The sequence below is a fragment of the Salvelinus alpinus genome, chromosome 17 (assembly GCF_045679555.1).
Source record: "Salvelinus alpinus chromosome 17, SLU_Salpinus.1, whole genome shotgun sequence".
Taxonomy (NCBI): domain Eukaryota; kingdom Metazoa; phylum Chordata; class Actinopteri; order Salmoniformes; family Salmonidae; genus Salvelinus; species Salvelinus alpinus.
Genome location: NC_092102.1, coordinates 33,098,353 through 33,120,535, shown reverse-complemented (window position 1 = coordinate 33,120,535; position 22,183 = coordinate 33,098,353). Strand labels below are relative to the sequence as shown.

The 22,183-nt window shown below is 44.5% G+C and overlaps 1 protein-coding gene across 3 annotated transcripts in view; it reads right to left on the bottom strand.

Moving 5' to 3' along the window:
• Window positions 1–4,316: 4,316 nt before the first annotated feature.
• The window catches only part of LOC139542789 (calcium-responsive transactivator-like), a 29,460-nt gene continuing 11,593 nt past the window's right edge, over window positions 4,317–22,183 (bottom strand). The window contains exons 2-10 of one of the 3 annotated variants that reach the window (XM_071348618.1): window positions 15,358–15,442; window positions 15,034–15,181; window positions 14,119–14,355; window positions 12,929–13,102; window positions 7,607–7,708; window positions 6,921–7,013; window positions 6,567–6,686; window positions 6,253–6,380; window positions 4,317–6,030 (exon numbers count right to left, since the gene is read on the bottom strand). In XM_071348618.1, the coding sequence (XP_071204719.1) occupies window positions 6,004–6,030; window positions 6,253–6,380; window positions 6,567–6,686; window positions 6,921–7,013; window positions 7,607–7,708; window positions 12,929–13,102; window positions 14,119–14,355; window positions 15,034–15,181; window positions 15,358–15,442 (1,114 nt within the window). In that variant the 3' untranslated portion in view covers window positions 4,317–6,003. Of the gene's footprint in view, window positions 6,031–6,187; window positions 6,381–6,566; window positions 6,687–6,920; window positions 7,014–7,606; window positions 7,709–12,928; window positions 13,103–14,118; window positions 14,356–15,033; window positions 15,182–15,357; window positions 15,443–22,183 lie in introns of all 3 variants that reach the window. The other 2 variants (XM_071348616.1, XM_071348617.1) reach the window with 2 other exon arrangements.

Genomic DNA, 22,183 nt, shown 5'->3' with positions numbered 1-22,183 from the left:
GTTCGACACATACAACAACACAGAGTTACACATGTAATAAACAAGCGTACAGTCAATAACACAGTAGAAAAAAAAGAAAGTCTATATACAGTGTGTGCAAATGGCGTGAGGAGGTAGGCAATAAATAGGCCATAGTAGCAAAATAATTACAATTTTGCAGATTAACACTGGATGCATTATAAGTAAAAGGCCACCATACATATCTAAATCACAGGAAATGAATACATTATTATGCAATGTAAAGAAGCCTATGATTGTCACTGTAGAGTTAATTTAACATACAGGTGAGCTGTTTGACAGCCAGATATTCCCACAGCAACTTCCAGGTGTAATGAGTTGTGCTGTCCCCTTTTGAGATGAATATCATTTTTGATTTTTTTGATTTTACCGTTATTTTACCAGGTAAGTTGACTGAGAACACGTTCTCATTTGCAGCAACGACCTGGGGAATAGTTACAGGGGAGAGGAGGGGGATGAATGAGCCAATTGTAAACTGGGGATTATTAGGTGACCGTGATGGTTAAGGGCCAGATTGGGAATTTAGCCAGGACACCGGGGTTAACACCCCTACTCTTACAATAAGTGCCATGGGATCTTTAATGACCTCAGAGAGTCAGGACACCCGTTTAACGTCCCATCCGAAAGACGGCACCCTACACAGAGCAGTGTCCCCAATCACTGCCCTGGGATCTTTGTTTAGACCAGAGGAAAGAGTGCCTCCTACTGGCCCTCCAACACCACTTCCAGCAGCACCTGGTCTCCCATCCAGGGACTGACCAGGACCAACCCTGCTTAGCTTCAGAAGCAAGCCAGCAGTGGTATGCAGGGTGGTATGCTGCTGGCAATATCATTACAGCACCATATAGGAAAGTTCTAGTCTGACATTACTAGGATTATTACAGGGTATATATTAATGGTGGTGTCACGGCTGTTGAAGGATGAGGACCAAGGTGCAGCGTGGTGAGTGTACATTTTCTTTATTAACTCAAAATGACGCCAAACAAAACAATAAATACTACAAAACCAAACTGTGAAGCTCAAAGGCTATGTGCCCTAAACAAAGTCAACTTCCCACAAAGAACGGTGGGGGAAAAAGCTACCTAAGTATGGTTCCCAATCAGAGACAACGATAGACAGCTGTCCCTGATAGAGAACCATACCCGGCCAAAACATAGAAATAGAAAATCATAGAAACACAAAACATAGAATGCCCACCCCAACTCACGCCCTGACCAAATCAAAATAGAGACATAAAAAGGATCTCTAAGGTCAGGGTGTGACAGTACCCCTCCCCAAAGGTGCGGACTCCGGCCGCAAAACCTAAACCTATAGGGGAGGGTCTGGGTGAGCATCTATCCGCGGCGGCGGCTCAGGTGCGGGACGCAGACCCTGCTCCACCGCTGGCTCACCCCACTTTGGTGGCACCTCTGGTGCGGGGACCCTCGCCGCCGACCCCGGACTGGGGACCCTCGTAGCGGACCCCAGACTGGGCACCCTCGTTGCGGGCCCCGGACTGGGCACCCTCGTTGCGGGCCCCGGACTGGGCACCCTCGTTGCGGGCCCCGGACTGGGCACCCTCGTTGCGGGCCCCGGACTGGGCACCCTCGTTGCGGGCCCCGGACTGGGCCCACTCGTTGCGGGCCCCGGACTGGGCACCCTCGTTGCGGGCCCCGGACTCGGCACCCTCGTTGCGGGCCCCGGACTTGGCACCCTCGTTGCGGGCCCCGGACAGGGCACCCTCGTTGCTGGCCCCGGACTGGGCACCCTCGTTGCGGGCCCCGGACTGGGCACCCTCGTTGCTGGAGGCTCCGGACTGGTGACCCTCCTTGCTGGAGGCTCCGGCCTGGGCACCCTCGTTGCTGGAGGCTCCGGACTGGGCACCGTCGTTGCTGGAGGCTCCGGACTGGAGACCGTCGTTGCTGGAGGCTCCGGACTGGAGGACGTCGCTGGAGGCTCCGGACTGGAGACCGTCGCTGTAGGCTCCGGACTGGAGGCCTTCGTTGGAGGCTTCGTGCCATGTCTCACCACTGGAAGCTTCTTGCCATGGATCATCACTGGAAGCTTCGTGCCATGGATCATTACTGGAGGCTTCTTGCCATGGATCATCACTGGAGGCTTCTTGCCATGGATCATCACTGGAGGCTTCGTGCCATGGATCATCACTGGAGGCTTCGTGCCATGGATCATCACCGGAGGCTTCTTGCCCTGGATCATCACTGGAGGCTTCGTGCCATGGATCATCACTGGAGTGGAGAGACACACAGGAGGCCTGGCTCTGGGAGCAGGCACAGGACTCACCAGGCTGGGGAGACATACAGGAGGCCTTGTCCTTGGCCGAGGCACCGGATACACTGGGCCGTGGAGGCGCACTGGAGGTCTCGAGCTAAGAGCCTGCACAACCCGTCCTGGCTGGATGGTGACTTTGGCCCGGCACGTGCGGGGCACAGGCACAGGACGCACTGGAGACACAGTGTGCAGATCTGGCGCAGGATATCCTGGCCTGAGGAGACGCACTGGAGGTCTGGAGAGCAGGGCTGGCACAATCCGTCCTGGCTGGATGCTCACACTAGCCAGGCAGATGTGGGGAGCTGGGATGTAGCGCACCGGGCTAAGAACGCGTACTGGAGACACTGTGCGCTCCACCGCATAACACGGTGCCTGACCAGTACGACGCCCACCACGGTAAGCACGGGGAGTTGGCTCAGGTCTCCAACCTGACTCTGCCACACTCCCCGTGTGCAGGGCTGCCTCTCCAGCCGTGTTCGTCTCGCCGACTCCATCCTCCGGTATCCCTCTTCGCACTGCTCCATAGAATCCCAGGCGGGCTCTGGCACTCTCCCTGGGTCGACCGACCACCTCTCTACCTCCTCCCAGGTTGTCTCATACCCCTGGCCACGCTGCTCCTCCTTACCACGCTGCTTGGTCCATTGGTGGTGGGAAGTTCTGTCACGGCTGTTGGAGGATGAGGACCAAGGTGTAGCGTAGTGAGCGTACATTTTCTTTATTAACTCAAAATGACGCCAAACAAAACAATAAACACTACAAAACCAAACCGTGAAGCTCAAAGGCTATGTGCCCTAAACAAAGTCAACTACCTAAGTATGGTTCCCAATCAGAGACAAAGATAGACAGCTGTCCCTGATTGAGAACCATACCCAGCCAAAACATAGAAATAGAAAATCATAGAAACACAAAACATAGAATGCCCACCCCAACTCACGCCCTAACCAAACCAAAATAGAGACATAAAAAGGATCTCTATGTCACGTTCTGACCATAGTTCTTGTGTGTTTTACTTGTTTTAGTGTTGGTCAGGACGTGAGCTGGGTGGGCATTCTATGTTGTGTGTCTAGTTTGTCTGTTTCTATGTTTGGCCTAATATGGTTCTCAATCAGAGGCAGGTGTTTTGTGTTGTCTCTGATTGGGAATCATATTTAGGTGGCTTGTTTTGTGTTGGGGTTTGTGGGTGGTTGTTTCCTGTCTTTGTGTTCTGCACCAGATAGGACTGTCTCGGTTTTCACGTTTGTTATTTTGTATTTTGTATAGTGTTCACGTTATCGTCTCTTTGTTATTAAACATGTTGAACACTAGCCGCGCTGCGTTTTGGTCCTCTCCTTCATCTCGGGAAGAAAACCGTTACACTCTAAGGTCAGAGCGTGACAGGTGGCCTATACAACAAAGCAAACCATGATTTTCAAAAATGATAAAATCTTTTGAGGTAAATAAAACCCACCACAAAATCTTTTTAGAAAATATCTTTATTGTACTTTGTCAATATATAAGGCAATGTGTTTGTGTGAGAAACTGATTTGACATTTGTCTTCTATAACACTAAGGACTTACCCCCGAACTTGATCTATGATCACGCCAAATATAGTCAATTGAGCAAGACAAATGGCAAACTTTTTAGTTGCTGGAAACCAGACATGTCATTATGTCATATGGTAAGAATGTAATTTTTTTAAATGAAAAATCCAATCATATGGTCTAAGACAGTTGAAGCAAAATCCAAACCCAATTGGCAACAATAATACTTTGGGTTATGTATTCAACAAGACACAAGGCTAATAATAGCCCCTAATAGGCTATAGACTCAAAAATGTGTGGTAGCACACAGAAAGTCTAATAACAAGCCTACTGATAATCTCACTCTGCTCCAATGACTGACTGTATTGCTCGTATTGAAAAGGTGTTGTACCGATTGCCAAACACATTCTTCTGTTTGGAAATCATTTCTTAGAAACAACTTGAATAAAACTATGATAAATAAAAGTGCATTACAGAGAATGAAACAGAATAATGAATACTGAAACATCTGATAATTAAATACAATTTATTGGAAATAAATAAATAAATATAGGATGGAAAAAGTTCCAATATACCATATAAAAGTTAAATGATTTAGCTTAATTTAAAAAACACTTAGTTAAAAAATAGAAAGGCAATCAGACCAAATTTAACAATGAACAAAAGGGGTTGATCATGGACATGGATTTTCCATACTGTATTATGTGATGAGATTATGATGGTTGTTGATACACTATGGTTACAAAAGTATGTGGACCCCATCAAATTAGTGGATTCGGCTATTTTAGCCACACCTGTTGCTGACAGGTGTATAAAGTCGAGCACACAGCCATGCAATCTCCATACACAAACATTGGCAGTAGAATGGCCTTACTGAAGAGCTCAGTGACTTTCAACGTGGCACCGTCATAGGATGCCCCCTTTCTAGCAAGTCAGTTTGTGACATTTCTGCCTTGCTAGAGCTGCCCAGGTCAACTGTAAGTGTTGTTATTGTGAAGTGGAAACGTCTAGGAGTAACAACGGCTCAGCCGCGAAGTAGTAGGCCACACAAGCTCACAGAACGGGACCGCCAGACGCTGAAGTTGTAACACTCACTACTGAGTTCCAAACTGCCTCTGGAAGCAAAGTCAGCACAATAACTGTTCGTTGGGAGCTTCATGAAAATGGTTTCCATGGTCGAGCAGCCGCACACAAGCCTAAGATCAACATGCCCAATGCAAATCGTTGGCTGGAGTGGTATAAAGCTCACCGCCATTGGACTCTGGAGCAGTGGAAACGCGTTCTCTGGAGTGATGAATCACGCTTCACCATCTTGCCTGTTTGAAGAGCAGGTGCCCACATACTTTTGGCAATGTAGTGTAGTTGATGCACACTTGTCAATTCACCAGCTATTGTGTCTATTACCTTACTAAAGCATTGGTTCTTCTTACACAGAGAGAGTGGTAACACAAAACAGTCAGTCACACCACACACTGACCTACACAACTTCACAGTTTAAAAAAAACACAGCCTGAACACATCAGGTTGAACACCACCGACAAGCCCCATTTTAACCTTAATCAAAGTACACTTATCAAGAGTCAACTCTAAGTTATTCTCTACACTGAATAATAGATGCTGAATGTATTATATTAGATCAATCTTATGTAAATGTGAACAACCTAATTGGCACATTTCCAATTACATTCTTAAAGACAGAGGATAGCACTTGTATTGTGCACCCTGTGAAAGACAAAGACAGAAAGGGAGGATATGAGGAGCCAGGTAGAGGCTGATAGAGGTCACAGACCAAGGAAGGAAGACATTTAGAGGCAGGTTTAAAATTTCACATGAGTTTAAAACACATATATTGCCCATGTTAATATAATAATACTATTGAGGGTGCTCCGATTTGTTACCAGATACCCCCCTAATTCAAAGCCTCTTATAGAGGGTGAGGAGAGAAAGCAGAGATGAGAGGTGCTAAATACAGGATCTCCTGAACCAGTTAACCTCTACTCAGCTAGAAAATAGTGAACAAGCGGACAATGGAGCTGACATTCTAGACTTCTAATCTGTCTCTCAGCAAACTAAAAGGATTTAGAGCTTAATCTAACTAATTTACTCAGAGACTGGTTTACACATGACTGTTAAGGGGCATTCACAGAACTGTTCCCTTGCCTAACTTGTCCACCAGTTTGCCCAGGAGGTGGTGCCTTATTGCTGGTAGTTTCCATATTGACCCTAAGGGAGTGGGAGGTAGAAAAGAAAAGACATCTTTAGTCATTTCAGGTCAGCATGAGATGGGGAATACTTTTGTTCATTAATACTTTCACATGATTAAAAGCAACCCATGGGCATCGCCATTGTGGTAATTTGCGGTGTGAGTTGCCCAATTTACCCAATGTTTGGTTGGACAGCACCGTCCTCCTCAAAACGTGGGGTCGGGGGTAGCTGTAGCTGTACCTGTTCGTAAGCGTAGGGCCTCTGTGTCTGTGCCCCAGGGGCAGCCTGGGAGGAGCGGTAGGAGCTATACTGCTGGCCCTGACCCTGCTGGTACTGGGAGTACTGGGACAACGCACCCTGACCTGGACCTGGAGACCAAATCAGTCAATCAACCAAGTATTCAATCACTCTGACAGATGTAACAGTAAAACAATCATCTTCTCAAAATACCAATTTACTGATTTAATGTTCAATTCCCAACCATCCCAACTATCTGCATCAACATGTCCTTAGCAAAACATAGGCAAGTGCGCACCTGTGTGTGTGTTCCTTACCATAGCCCTGTTGCTGTGTGCTGTAGCCCTGCTGTGAGGGGTACTGTTGTTGGCTGAAGGGCTGCTGCTGACCTGAGCCATGCTGGTACTGGGCTTGCTGCTGACTGTACTGGGAGTTGCCTGGGGGTCAGAAGTAGGGATGTAACTACTTCAAGATTTACTTCAGACTTGTATTAAGCGGACTGTAGTTCCTCGTGGACAGATGCACATAACATAAATAGTAATCAAGCATCTGCTATATTTTACTTATGGGTGTCTGAGATTAGGCCTAGTGTGGCAGATAGCTAGCAGCTACAATACTATCACAACCTTTATGCTTATTAGGCATGAGTCTGATGTGGTTTGGGAACATACCTCCTTCGTAGTAGTGCTGTGAGGACTCGTCAAATGGCCTCTCATAGCCCTGTTCGGCGTAGGACGACTGTTGGTAGGAGTACTCGCCATGACCTGGAGTGGGCAGGAATGAGCACATGCCAAAACCACTCTATTATAAACAATGTGGGTCCTCACACATATGGTAGAGAGCTTGGTCCTCTCACAGTTCATAAAGCTTATACATACATAAGTGTGAACCCATAAGATGACAAGGGCACAAACAGACATTTGCCGTGCCTAGGACACTCAAATACGAACTCACATTTAAACAAAGCACACACAAACACCCTACAATCAGTTGGAGCTTTGCGAAATCTCTGGTACCAAGTTTAGTTACACCAAAGGGGAACACTATTAACAGAGACACACCGGGAGGTAACAGTTCTGGGACCAACCTCTGCACTTTGCCATAACAATCATAATCCATCCATATTATGACCGTACAAAAGACTCCCATTAAACTCCCACATGAAGATAAAGAAAAGACAAGAAGCCAGAGGATTGATATATTGAGTTCAGCGCTGCAGTATTACTTGAAGACAGGGCAGTGGGATAACACAGACGGGATGGCATGTATATGTGTGTGTGTGTGATTGAGATGTCTGAAAGGTGTGTATGTGTTTGGGGTGGTTGTGTGTGTGAGGGTCAAGGCTCTGAATGATTACCATCAGGGTAATACTGCTGGTTTATGGGCTCACTGGAGCTCTGAGTGTGTCCATACTGCTCTCCGTAGAACTCGTCTTGTCCCATGTACTGCAGTGCACATCCTGCAAGACAAGCGACACCAGGATTGGTTAATCAGCTGGTCCGACCAATGGGCCTCTGTTGGTGACTAAAGGAGGCTGGGCCAGGGCACTTTGGCAGTTGGAGAGTTGGAGGGGAGTGTCTGCGTGTATGGTTTTACTATGCTTCTGGGGACCAGAATTCCTCACAAGAATAGTAAACAAGAAAAATTCAGACAAGTGGGGACATTTCACCGGTTCCATGAAGGAAAATTACTATTTTAGGCTTGGGGGTTAGAATTAGGGTTAGGAGTTAGGTTTAGGAGTTAGGGTTAGGGGTTAAGGGTTAGGTAAAATAGGATTTGTGATTCAATTGTTTGGTCCCCACAAGGATAGTAAAACAAGTGTGTGTGTGTGTGTGTGTGTGTGTTGGTTCTTCTATGTTTGTGGGGACCTTAAATCGCCCAAAGTCCCCACAAGGAAGGTAAAACAGGGACAATTCTTCCTTGTGGGGACATTTCCCACATCCCCATGAAGACAAATGCTATTTTAAGATTAGCGGTTAGGGTTACAATTAGAGTAAGTGGTAGGTTTAGGGTTAGAAGTTAGGTTTAGGGCTGGGGTTAATCTTGTCAATAGGGGGGCGCTGTTTTCACTTTGGAAAAAATCGTGCCCAATTTAAACGGCCTCGTACTCTGTTCTAGATCATACAATATGCATATTATTATTACTATTGGATAGAAAACACTCTGAAGTTTCTAAAACTGTTTGAATTATATCTGTGAGTAAAACAGAACTCATTTGGCAGCAAATTTCCATACAGGAAGTGAAAAATCTGAAAACGAGGCTCTGTATCAGGGCCTGCCTATTCAACTGGCTTTTATTTATCGATCTGTATGCACTTCATACGCCTTCCACTGGATGTCAACAGGCAGTGGAAGGTGGAATGGGGTGTCTAGCTTGATCTGAGGCCGAACAAGAGCTTTTGGAGTGACAGGTCCGGTATTTTCTTTGTCTTCGACGGCGTGCGAGGGACCTCAACATTGTCTTCTGAAAAGCGTTCGGTATACACGGCGAATATCTCCGGCTCTGATTTTATTTGATACATATGATAATAACATCATAAAGTAGGTTTTTTCAACCGAGTTTTATCAGTTTATTCAACGTTTATTGGGACTTTTGGAGTTTTCCGTTCTTTGCGCCAAGAGAGGATGGGAATGTTAGCAACCTTGGCTAGCATTGTGGCGCGAATTCGACAGAAGAAATGGACATTCTAAAACCAAACAACAATTTATTCTGGAAATAGGACTCCTTGCACAACATTCTGATGGAAGCTCAGCAAAAGTAAGACACAATTTATGATGTTATTTCGTATTTCTGTGGAATATGTTCACTCCAACAGGGGGTAGAATATGTGAGCGCTGTCTCACAATAATGCTTTTTGTATGTTGTAGTAAAGTTATTTTTAAAAATCTAACACAGCGGTTGCATTAAGAACCAGTGTATCTTTCATTTGCCATACAACAAGTATTTTTATGTAAAGTTTATGATGAGTTCTTTGGTCAGATTAGGTGAGTGTCCAAAATATCTCCGGACATTCTGGGGAAATGTTGCTACGTATTCACAATGTATAACCACGATTTGCAGCTCTAAATATGCACATTTTCGAACAAAACATAAATGTATTGTATAACATGATGTTATAAGACTGTCATCTGATGAAGTTGTCCAAAGGTTAGTGATTAATTTTATATCTATTGCTGTTTTTTGCGAAGGCTACCTTTGCGGTGAATAAATGTGTTTGTGTGTTTGGCTATTGTGGTAAGCTAATATAATTCTATATTGTGTTTTCGCTGTAAAACACTTAAAAAATCGGAAATATTGGCTGGATTCACAAGATGTTTATCTTTCATTTGCTGTACACCATGTATTTTTCAGAAATGTTTTATGATGAGTATTTATGTATTTCACGTTGCTCTCTGTAATTATTCTGGCTGCTTTGGTGCTATTTTTGATGGTGGCTGCAATGTAAAACTATGATTTATACCTCAAATATGCACATTTTCGAACAAAACATAAATGAATTGTATAACATGTTATAAGACTGTCATCTGATGAAGTTGTTTCTTGGTTAGTGACTAATTTTATCTCTATTTTGTCGGTTTTGTGAAAGCTACCTATGCGGTGGAAACATGGTGAAAATATGCGGTTGTGTGTTTGGCTATTGTGGTTAGCTAATAGAAATACATATTGTGTTTTTGCTGTAAAACATTTAAAAAATCGGAAATGATGGCTGGATTCACAAGATGTTAATCTTTCATTTGCTGTATTGGACTTGTGATTTCATGAAAATTATATTATATGATATCCCTGTCCCGTTAGGCTAGGCTATGCTAGTCAGCTTTTTTGATGAGGAGGATCGAGAGGCACGAGAGTGAGAGATGCACAATGCGTGCCTGCGTGCATTAGTATGTGCATGAGTGTGTGTCTGTGCGTATGAGAGAGAGAGAGAGAGAGGGAGAGGAGAAGTGGCATCATATGGGTGCTAATTATGTCATGAGAAGATTTTTTGTGGTTGAATGACTGAAGTTCAAGTAGAATTAGACTGAATACATGATAGTGTAGGAGGCGGAAAGTAGACTGAAGTCTCTTTTTGAAACCCATGTATTCTGGTTTTAATTTATTTTGTTCCGAAGGATGGCTATTCCCTACTCTATCTGAAATGTGAATTGATAATGTTTGTGTTGGGAAGAAAATGCATCAAAGAACTGAAGGATTTTGGCTTCCATTTGAGTCCAATCATTCTCATTTCAGAATGTTCAGCCCTATCCAAACCATGATCTGAAAAATTATAGATTCCTATGATAATGAAATTAAATATGACTTTCTGAAAAGACCAATGACAGAGAGGGAAGTTTTCAGAAATTCCAGCGGGTCAATCACAAGAGAAAGCAGTGGTGTTGGTGTTGTTGGTGGTGGTGGTCTTGGTGGTGTTGGTGGTGGTCTTGGTGGTGTTGTTGGTGGTGGTGTTGGTGGTGGGGTTGTTGGTGGTGGTGTTGTTGTTGTTGGTGGTGGTGTTGTTGTTGGTGGTGTTGGTGGTGGTGTTGTTGGTGTTGTTGGTGGTGGTCTTGGTGGTGTTGTTGGTGTTGGTGTTGGTGTTGTTGGTGGTGGTCTTGGTGGTGTTGTTGGTGTTGGTGGTGGTGTTGTTGGTGGTGGTGTTGGTGGTGGTCTTGGTGGTGTTGTTGGTGGTGTTGGTGGTGTTGTTGGTGTTGTTGGTGGTGGTCTTGGTGGTGGTCTTGGTGGTGTTGTTGGTGGTGTTGTTGGTGTTGTTGGTGGTGGTCTTGGTGGTGGTCTTGGTGGTGTTGTTGGTGGTGGTGTTGGTGGTGGGGTTGTTGGTGGTGGTGTTGTTGTTGTTGGTGGTGGTCTTGGTGGTATTGGTGGTGGTGGTGTTGGTGGTGGTCTTGGTGTTGTTGGTGGTGTTGGTGGTGGTGGTGTTGTTGTTGGTGCTGTTGTTGGTGGTGTTGGTGGTGGTGTTGTTGGTGTTGGTGGTGTTGTTGGTGGGGTTGTTGGTGGTGGTGTTGTTGTTGGTGGTGGTGGTGTTGTTGGTGTTGGTGGTGGGGTTGTTGGTGGTGTTGTTGGTGTTGGGGTTGTTGGTGGTGGTGTTGTTGTTGTTGGTGGTGGTGGTGTTGTTGGTGGTGGTGTTGGTGGTGGTCTTGGTGGTGTTGGTGGTGGTCTTGGTGGTGTTGGTGGTGGGGTTGTTGGTGGTGGTGTTGTTGTTGTTGGTGGTGTTGGTGTTGTTGGTGGTGGTGGTGGTGTTGGTCTTGGTGGTGTTGTTGGTGTTGGTGGTGGTGTTGTTGGTGGTGGTCTTGGTGGTGTTGTTGGTGTTGGTGGTGGTGTTGTTGGTGGTGGTCTTGGTGGTGTTGTTGGTGTTGGTGGTGGTGTTGTTGGTGGTGGTCTTGGTGGTGTTGTTGGTGGTGTTGGTGGTGGTCTTGGTGGTGTTGTTGGTGGTGGTCTTGGTGGTGTTGTTGGTGTTGGTGGTGGTGTTGTTGGTGGTGGTGGTGTTGGTGGTGGTCTTGGTGGTGTTGTTGGTGTTGGTGGTGTTGTTGTTGGTGGTGGTGTTGGTGGTGGTGTTGGTCTGCAAAAACTACAGATGCCATTCCTTCCTTTTACATCACAAACTACCAACTCAAAAAAATATATGTATTTCTGTTGCCAAATGTATTGCTGGAAATATCGTTATATCTGCAAGATAGAAACTCACAGTCTCGCAAAATATAAATATTCTACAACATATTGATCCTATGACGTAATGCAAAAGGACCATTATCACAGCAGTCAACAGCTAGAGAAGAAAGCATCTTCCATGGCAAAAAAAAATCTTATTAAATTTCCCACTGATAAATATCCATTGTCAGAGATTAACTATAGTCTGACAGTGTTAGAAAGACAATCTCCAAGCGTGATTTTCGACAATACTATACCCAATATCACCAGGCACAGTCGAGAGAAGAGCCTTAGCAACAACCCTTTGACCAATCAGAGGATGGCTTGTGAGCTGGTCACGTAACCCAACTCGGAGTCAGAACAATACAGTCCATGTAGACAGGACACAGTGATTGTACCTGGACAAGCTGGGATAAGACCAGGGTAAGTCACAACATACAACCCAGGGCTAGTGACCTCTGTTGCCCTGGAGACAGTGTCTCAGACATCCAGTACAGACAAGTTACTGACGAGTCTCTGTGAGGAACGTGTCTAGCCCACATCCCACACGAACACAAGGGGACGTTGGGGGACTATTTTTAGGCACATGCTGACACAGCGTGGGTAAAGTGATTTACAGAGACTGGGACTCCAAGTGACAACAGCCATAAATCTTCAGTCTGCTTCTTCCTAAAGTCATTGGCAGACCATTACCATAGGTCAGATCCTCTAGGCTACACACCTGCGATACCATGGTAACGTACGCGCATCATTGACAGATTACATCCACCCTACATATCATAGTCTGTTTTTTAGGCTCACACTTCCTAAACGCCTGCTAACCATTAACATCTCAACGTTTCACCCCACATCCATGTCCTTTGCATTCACTTTGGCTACATCTTTCACAAGTAATCACCTACACCCAAAACCATACAGCCATCTTCTCCACCGATAGACCACAGTGAGCCACATGCATCCCTGCAGACTTAGCAAATACCTGCAGCCCAAAACCAAACCGCAGCAGCCTGTAGGAACACAGAGAAAGACATGGTCACCTACCTTGCTGTGTGGGTCGGTAAGTCCCCATGGGCCTCTGGCTCACCATACTGTTGCTTTGTCCGCTCTGCCCCAACATGCCCAGAGCAGTCTGTTGGCCCTGGTAGTGCTGCTGCCCGGCCCCAGTCTGGGACGACGGGTAATGAGGTGTGGCCGACTGCTGCTGCATCATGGAGACTAGAGGATGGTGGGGGGAAGGGCCGTTATAGGGTGAGATCTTATACATCAACGCACACACCCAATGTCAACATCATCATCGTCTTCATTATTGTCATCATCATTCATAACCAGAACAGAAATTGGGGGAGTAAATCTCTGCAGTAGATGCAAAAGAAGCCAGAGAGGGGTCAGTGCATAAAACAGAGATAAATACACATTGACAACCAGGGAGACGAGGGCGGGCTGCATGTCATGGGTTAGAGGTCAGGAGAGGAGAGCCTGAAGCAGGGTGGTGACTGGGATTGGGGACGATACTAGACTCCAGAGGGAGGAAGGGGCTGCCTAACAGTCTGATGAACTGAATGTGTTTGGATCTTCTTGTCGTTCATACGGGACAATGGGACATTCAGAGGTTATGGATTGTGAAGTTCAAGCGTATAAAGACTAGAGAAGGTTTTCTAAAAGCTAGGGAAGAGAAGGGAGGTTATTGAGAACGATGTGGAAGAGCTGTGGAGATGGAATACCTTCAGGGTTCCCTGGATCAGTCAATCATTCACTGGTGTCCTGTCTAAATCAATACAATCCTCATTTTCTAGAATCGTCAGAGAGAGCACAACTCCCTATCGCTCCCTCCCTCTCTTTGCCCTGCTGAGAGCTAGGCCAAAACTACAACCTCACTCCAAAACTCCAGAATACACTCCACTCTCAGATTCATCCTCCAATGTTCATCCTCTCAGCTTCCCTTTCTCTTTGATCATCCCACCTTCCCTTCCAGAGCGCTGACATTTACTGTAGTGGGGCTGGCCTATCACACTCCCTGCGCTAGGAGTGGACTCGTCATTCACTAGCAACGTACTTAGCAACAAGACTCACTAGAGGCGAGCAAAATAGAACAGCCAAATTAGAAATCATGTATTTACAAAGGAATTGTGTTTTCAATTATTGAATATCAAATTGAATATCATTGGCTTTGATGGCGTATTGCTATGCCACTGGTCCTTGGTCTCTGGTTCCTCTGCACCTGGCTGGCTCACCTGGGTTGGACTGCATGTTGAGGTTGCTGCGGGAGGAGGAAGAAGAGGAAGAACCAGAGCCTGGGCTTGGGCCAGGCCCCTGGATCATGCTGCCCTGGGAAGAGGGGGGCACGGGGTGGCTGTAGCTCAAGGCTGAGCCGTGGGTGCTGGCCGGCAGGCTGAGGGACGTGGAGAAGGGCCCAGCCGACTGTGTCTGACCCGCATGCTGCTGCTGCTGCATGGGAGCGTGGCTGGGGCCTGACGACACACAGAGCAGTCAAAGCAGCCGGACCCTCAGGCACACGTAATGCCACCATGGCCACAGGCACCACAGAAACGCAACACATTCAGTTCATCGCTACACCACAGGAGGCTCGTGTAGGATTAAATTAAGAGGTTTGGGGTGCTGAGATTATGCAGAGACACTTAACGAGAGAAGAACTAGTGGAAACAAGGAGGGACAGATTGACAAGAGGAAAAAGACCTGTATGGATACATAAAGGTGCATCTCAATAGTCTAAAGTTGCTTCCTCTCCATTTTTCCATTCCGTAATGTGCAATACTATGAGAGAACTGGCCAGGTGAAAGTAAATGCCCAGTTAGCATCTGCCAAATTGCATCCATTTATCCTGTCTTAAGGGATCAGTGCAGCTCTGTAGAAGATATGAAGATATTAGAATAAGAAGCCACTTTAAACTATCAATATGCACCCATAGAATGATGTCTGCAGAAATGAGAAGACTTGAGATCAGAGATGCTGCAAAGCTATAGGGGGGTGAATTGGAGGGGTAGACAGACAGACCATGCAGCAGACAGTCAGTTGAGCAGAGAAGCCAGCAGTGAGATTGTACACACGTACAGACAAAGGTGTGTGAGTGTGTGTGGATGGAGGTGTGTGTGTGTGTTCGTGTGTGTGTGTGTGGAGATGGGTCTCACCATTGCTCATCTGACTCTGCATCATGGAGGGGGGGGGCAGGCCAGGTGTCATGGCGTCATTGAGGTTACTCTGGGAGTGTATGGGCCCACTGCCCCCGTTCTGCCCCATCCCTCCAGGACCCATACTCCCCGTGTTAGGGGTAGGAGGCTGGCAAAAAAGAAAGAGAGGAGAGATGTGAAGTTACATCTCTCGGGAATTGTGTTACAGAAAAATAACAGCTCTAAGGGTGAGGGAGGGAGAAAGACATTAAAAGAGAGGTGTGTGGTGAGAGATAACGAGAGAGAGAAAAAATGACTAAATTACGTAACTCCATGCAGACTTACCGCAGGTAACAGTGACTGCATGTTCTGATTATAATCTGCTATCGTGGCCAGATAGACCAGGTTTCTGTGAAGGATCTGCTGATACCTATCAAAGCACAGAAAGACTTTAACATAATGACTATCATTAACCTGTGATATACTATCTTCATCCAAGTATACTTCTGCTTTGACTGGAAACCTGACGTTGAATTATGTTGAATTCTATGTTGGGTAGAAATGAGCTTTTCAATCAGGAAAGTTTCCTCTCACGATCTCTACAAGCCTGAATATTTAATAAAATACAATTTTAAAGTACTTTACCGTTTTTCCGTGCGGTTGGTCCTTTTGGTTGTAGGAATGTGAGACAATATATCCACAGGAAATTATAATTACATCAACCTTTAAAGCGCTGGTAGGGCGTTCAGATTTCTATCACCTGAAGCATGTGTACAAGATAAACATACATCCACAGAAGCATGCATACTTTCTTGAACTCTCGCATGCGTTTACAAGGTTCTGCGCATTATTCAAATGATAGACAGTTCAAATGCCTTCTGTTTAATGTTTCTGTAGATGTTATGTTTGTATGTGTATGTATATCGTGTACAGTATATGTATACATATGTACAGTACCAGTCAAAAGTTTGGACAAACCTACTCATTCAAGAGTTTTTCTTTATTTTTACTATTTTCTACATTGTAGAATAATAGTGAAGACATCAAAACTATTAAATAACACATATGGAATCATGTACTAACCAAAAAAGTTTTAAACAAATCAAAATATATTTTAGATTCTTCAAAGTAGGCGCCCTTTACCTCGATGACAGCTTTGCACACTTTTGGCATTCTCTCAACCAGCTTTATGTGGTAGTCACCTGGAATGCATTTCAATTAACTGGTGTGCCTTGTTAAAAGTTAATGCATTTGAGACAATCAGTTATGTTGTGACAAGGTAGGTGTGGTATACAGAAGATAGCCCTATTCGGTAAAAGACCAAGTCCATATTATGGCAAGAACAGCTCAAATAAGCAAAGAGAAACGATAGTCCATCATTACTTTAAGACATGAAGGTAAGTCAATTCGAAAAATGTCTAGAACTTTCAAGTGCAGTCGCAAAAACCAAGTGCTATTATGAAACTGGATCTCATGAGGACCGCCACAGGAAAGGAAGACCCAGAGTTACCTCTGCTGCAGAGGATAAGTTCATTAGATTGCAGCCCAAATAAATACTTCACAGAGTAAAAGTAACAGAGACACCTCAACATCAACTGTTCAGAGGAGACTGCGTGAATCAGGCCTTCATGGTCGAAGAAGAGACCTGCTTGGGCCAAGAAACACGAGCAATGGACATTAGGCCGGTGGAAATCGGTCCTTTGGTCTGATGAGTCCAAATTTGAGATTTTTGGGATGATGTCCGCATGTGTGGTTCCCACCGTGAAGGATGTAGGAGGAGGTGTGATGGTGTGGGGGTGCTTTGCTGGTGACACTGTCTGTGATTTATTTAGAATTCAAGGCACACTTAACCAGCATGGCTACCACAGTATTCTGCAGTGATACGCCATCCCATCTGGTTTGCGCTTAGTGACCAAAAACACACCTCCAGGCTGTGTAAGGGCTATTTGGCCAATAAGGAGAGTGATGGTGCTGCATCAGATGACCTGGCCTCCACAATCACCCGACCTCAATCCAATTGACATGGTTTGGGATGAGCTGGACCACAGAGTGAAGGAAAAGCAGAAAACAAGTGCTCAGCATATGTAGAAACTCCTTCCAGACTGTTGGAAAAGCATTACTCATGAAGCTGGTTGAGAGAATGTCAAAAGTGGGCAAAGCTGTCATCAAGGCAAAGGTTGGCTACTTTGAAGAATCTAAAATATTTAACACTTTTGGTTACTACATGATTCCATATGTGTTATTCAATAGTTTTGATGTCTTCACTATTATTCTGCAATTTAGAAAATAATAAAAATAACGAAAAACCCTTGAATGAGTAGGTGTGTCCAAACCTTTAACTGGTACTGTATATGTATGTATGTGAATATATATATATATACATATATATACAGTGGGGAGAACAAGTATTTGATACACTGCCGATATTGCAGGTTTTCCTACTTACAAAGCATGTAGAGGTCTGTAATTTTTATCATAGGTACACTTCAACTGTGAGAGACGGAATCTAAAACAAAAATCCAGAAAATCACATTGTATGATTTTTAAGTAATTAATTTGCATTTTATTGCATGACATAAGTATTTGATAACCTACCAACCAGTAAGAATTCCGGCTCTCACAGACCTGTTAGTTTTTCTTTAAGAAGCCCTCCTGTTCTCCACTCATTACCTGTATTAACTGCACCTGTTTGAACTCGTTACCTGTATAAAAGACACCTGTCCACAACCTCAATCAAACAGACTCCAACCTCTCCACAATGGCCAAGACCAGAGAGCTGTGTAAGGATATCAGGGTTAAATTGTAGACCTGCACAAGGCTGGGATGGGCTACAGGACAATAGGCAAGCAGCTTGGTGAGAAGGCAACAACTGTTGGCGCAATTATTAGAAAATGGAAGAAGTTCAAGATGATGGTCAATCACCCTCGGTCTGGGGCTCCATGCAAGATCTCACCTCGTGGGGCATCAATGATCATGAGGAAGGTGAGGGATCAGCCAGAACTACACGGCAGGACCTGGTCAATGACCTGAAGAGAGCTGGGACCACAGTCTCAAAGAAAACCATTAGTAACACACTACGCCGTCATGGATTAAAATCCTGCAGCGCACGCAAGGTCCCCCTGCTCAAGCCAGCGCATGTCCAGGCCCGTCTGAAGTTTGCCAATGACCATCTGGATGATCCAGAGGAGGAATGGGAGAAGGTCATGTGGTCTGTTGAGACAAAAATAGAGCTTTTTGGTCTAAACTCCACTCGCCGTGTTTGGAGGAAGAAGAAGGATGAGTACAACCCCAAGATCACCATCCCAACCGTGAAGCATGGAGGTGGAAACATCATTCTTTGGGGATGCTTTTCTGTAAAGGGGACAGGACGACTGCACCGTATTGAGGGGAGGATGGATGGGGCCATGTATCGCGAGATCTTGGCCAACAACCTCCTTCCCTCAGTAAGAGCATTGAAGATGGGTCGTGGCTGGGTCTTCCAGCATGACAACGACCCGAAACACACAGCCAGGGCAACTAAGGAGTGGCTCCATAAGAAGCATCTCAAGGTCCTGGAGTGGCCTAGCCAGTCTCCAGACCTGAACCCAATAGAAAATCTTTGGAGGGAGCTGAAAGTCCGTATTGCCCAGCGACAGCCCCGAAACCTGAAGGATCTGGAGAAGGTCTGTATGGAGGAGTGGGCCAAAATCCCTGCTGCAGTGTGTGCAAACCTGGTCAAGAACTACAGGAAACGTATGATCTCTGTAATTGCAAACAAAGGTTTCTGTACCAAATATTAAGTTCTGCTTTTCTGATGTATCAAATACTTATGTCATGCAATAAAATGCAAATTAATTACTTAAAAATCATACAATGTGATTTTCTGGATTTTTACACTTCAACCGTCTCTCACAGTTGAAGTGTACCTATGATAAAAATTACAGACCTCTACATGCTTTGTAAGTAGGAAAACCTGCAAAATCGGCAGTGTATCAAATACTTGTTCTCCCCACTGTATATATATATATATTAGTCATTTCCGGTCACAACTTGCAGACTTGTTGTCACGTTCTGACCATAGTTCTTTTGTGTTTTCTTTGTTTTAGTGTTGGTCAGGACGTGAGCTGGGTGGGCATTCTATGTTGTGTGTCTAGTTTGTCCATTTCTATGTATGGCCTGATATGGTTCTCAATCAGAGGCAGGTGTTAGTCATTGTCTCTGATTGGGAACCATATTTAGGTAGCTTGTTTTGTGTTGGGGTTTGTGGGTGGTTGTCTTCTGTCTTTGTGTTCATTGCACCAGATAGGACTGTTTTCGGTTTTGCCACATTTGTTATTTTGTATTGTGTTCATGTTTAGTTGTTTATTATTAAAACATGGACACTAACTACGCTGCGTCTTGGTCCGATCCCTGCTACACCTCCTCGAAGGCTACCGTTACACTTGTTTACGTGCTGCTGCGCGTTTTGTTGCCAACCTTACTACCTGACAACTTTACGGTTTTAACTTTTTAATTACCTGATGAAGGAAAAAGGAAACCGCACACTGCTCTTGATAGTATCACCGATATTTAATAAGCTTACATATCGGCCACACGGCCTTCATCAGAGCTTTTTAATTACCGTTTATATTTTTTTGTTTTTCCCTCACTCAACTTTTTCACTCCGGACGTTTTATCTGGACATGGCTCATTCAGCCGACAGAAACTTTCAACCAGTTCTCCCCATTAAGCAGCGAGTCGGAGTCAGAGGCCGAGCCTTCTCTGGTCTCTACTCCTCCCGTTACGGGGTCTGAGACGCCGAAGGCTCCTACCATTAGCTCTGACAAATTGAAAACCCTAGACATTGGCGACTCCATTACCCGCAGTATTAGACTTAAAACTAATCATCCAGCGATCATACACTGTTTACCAGGGGGCAGGGCTACCGACGTTAAGGCTAATCTGAAGATGGTACTGGCTAAAGCTAAAACTGGCGAGTGTAGAGAGTATAGAGATATTGTTATCCACGTCGGCACCAAAGATGTTAGGAAGAAACAGTCAGAGGTCACCAAGCGCAACATAACTTCAACGTGTAAATCAGCTAGAAAGATGTGTCGGCATCCAGAAAATTGGAACGGAAATGGCGCCACACCAAACTGGAAGTCTTCCGACTAGCTTGGAAAGACAGTACCGTGCAGTATCGAAGAGCCCTCACTGCCGCTCGATCATCCTATTTTTCCAACTTAATTTTGAGTAAAATAAGAACAATACAACATTTATTTTTAATACTGTCGCAAAGCTAACTAAAAAGCAGCATTCCCCAAGAGAGGATGGCTTTCACTTCAGCAGTAATAAATTCATGAACTTCTTTGAGGAAAAGATCATGATCATTAGAAAGCAAATTACGGACTCCTCTTTAAATCTGCGTAATCCTCCAAAGCTCAGTTGTCATGAGTCTGCACAACTCTGTCAGGACCTAGGATCAAGGGAGAAACTCAACTGTTTTAGTACTATATCTCTTGACACAATGATGAAAATAATCATGGCCTCTAAACCTTCAAGCTGCATACTGGACCCTATTCCAACTAAACTACTGAAAGAGCTGCTTCCTGTGCTTGGCCCTCCTATGTTGAACATAATAAATGGCTCTCTATCCACTGGATGTGTACCAAACTCACTAAAAGTGGCAGTAATAAAGTCTCTCTTGAAAAAGCCAAACCTTGACCCAGAAAATATAAAAAACTATCGGCCTATATCGAATCTTCCATTACTCTCTAAAATTTTAGAAAAAGCTGTTGCGCAGCAACTCATTGCCTTCCTGAAGACAAACAATGTATACGGAATGCTTCAGTCTGGTTTTAGACCACATCATAGCACTGAGACTGCACTTGTGAAGGTGGTAAATGACCTTTAAATGGCGTCAGACCGAGGCGCTACATCTGTCCTCGTGCTCCTAGACCTTAGTGCTGCTTTTGATACCATCGATCACCAATTTCTTTTGGCGATTGGAAACCCAAATTGGTCTACACGGACAAGTTCTGGCCTGGTTTAGATCTTATCTGTCGGAAAGATATCAATTTGTCTCTGTGAATGGTTTGTCCTCTGACGAATAAACTGTACATTTCGGTGTTCCTCAAGGTTCCGTTTTAGGACCACTATTGTTTTCACTATATACACTGCTCAAAAAAATAAAGGGAACACTAAAATAACACATCCTAGATCTGAATGAATGAAATATTCTTATTAAATACTTTTTTCTTTACATAGTTGAATGTGCTGACAACAAAATCACACAAAAATTATCAATGGAAATCAAATTTATTAACCCATGGAGGTCTGGATTTGGAGACACTCAAAATTAAAGTGGAAAACCACACTACAGGCTGATCCAACTTTGATGTAATGTCCTTAAACTTCTTGTCACTACAGGGGGTGCTGTTTCAACTTTGTAAAATATCGTCCCCAAATTAAACTGCCTCGTACTCAATTCTTGCTCGTACAATATGCATATTATTATTACTATTGGATAGAAAACACTCTCTAGTTTCTAAAACCGTTTGAATTATTTCTCTGAGTGAAACAGAAGTCGTATGGCAGCGAAATTCCTGACAGGAACTCCAAAATCTGAAAATGTTGACTCTGTTCTAGGATCAGTTTAAAACTCTGTATGTATCCTATGGGTCGACATGAACTGCATGCACCTCCCCCTGGATGTCAGTAACCAATGAGAATTGGAATGGAGTTTCTGTGTTTTTCTTCGATATAGGTGTTAAAAACATCATAATGTAGTTTTTTTAAACTGAGTTATATCAGTTTACATTAGTATATTTCGATTTTCAGAGTTTTCTTTGTGCTGCGCTATGAACAGTTGGACACCTCTGAGCCACATAGCTAACGTTTGCTGCTAGTTCCAAAGTTGAAGAGGACATTCTACAGCCAAGCAACGATTATTATGGACAAAGGACAACTTGCCCAAGATTCTGATGGGAGCTCATCAAAAAGTAAGAACTATTTATGATGTTAATTCGTTGTTCTGTGGAAAAATTTTAAATGATTATTCCTCCATTCATTTCGGTGGGGTTTCGCTATAACGTATGTCGTAGTAACGTTAATTTAAAAATCTAACACAGCGGTTGCATTAAGAACTAATGTATCTTTCATTTGCTGTCCAACCTGTATTTTTTAGTCAAGTTTATGATTATTTATTGATTAG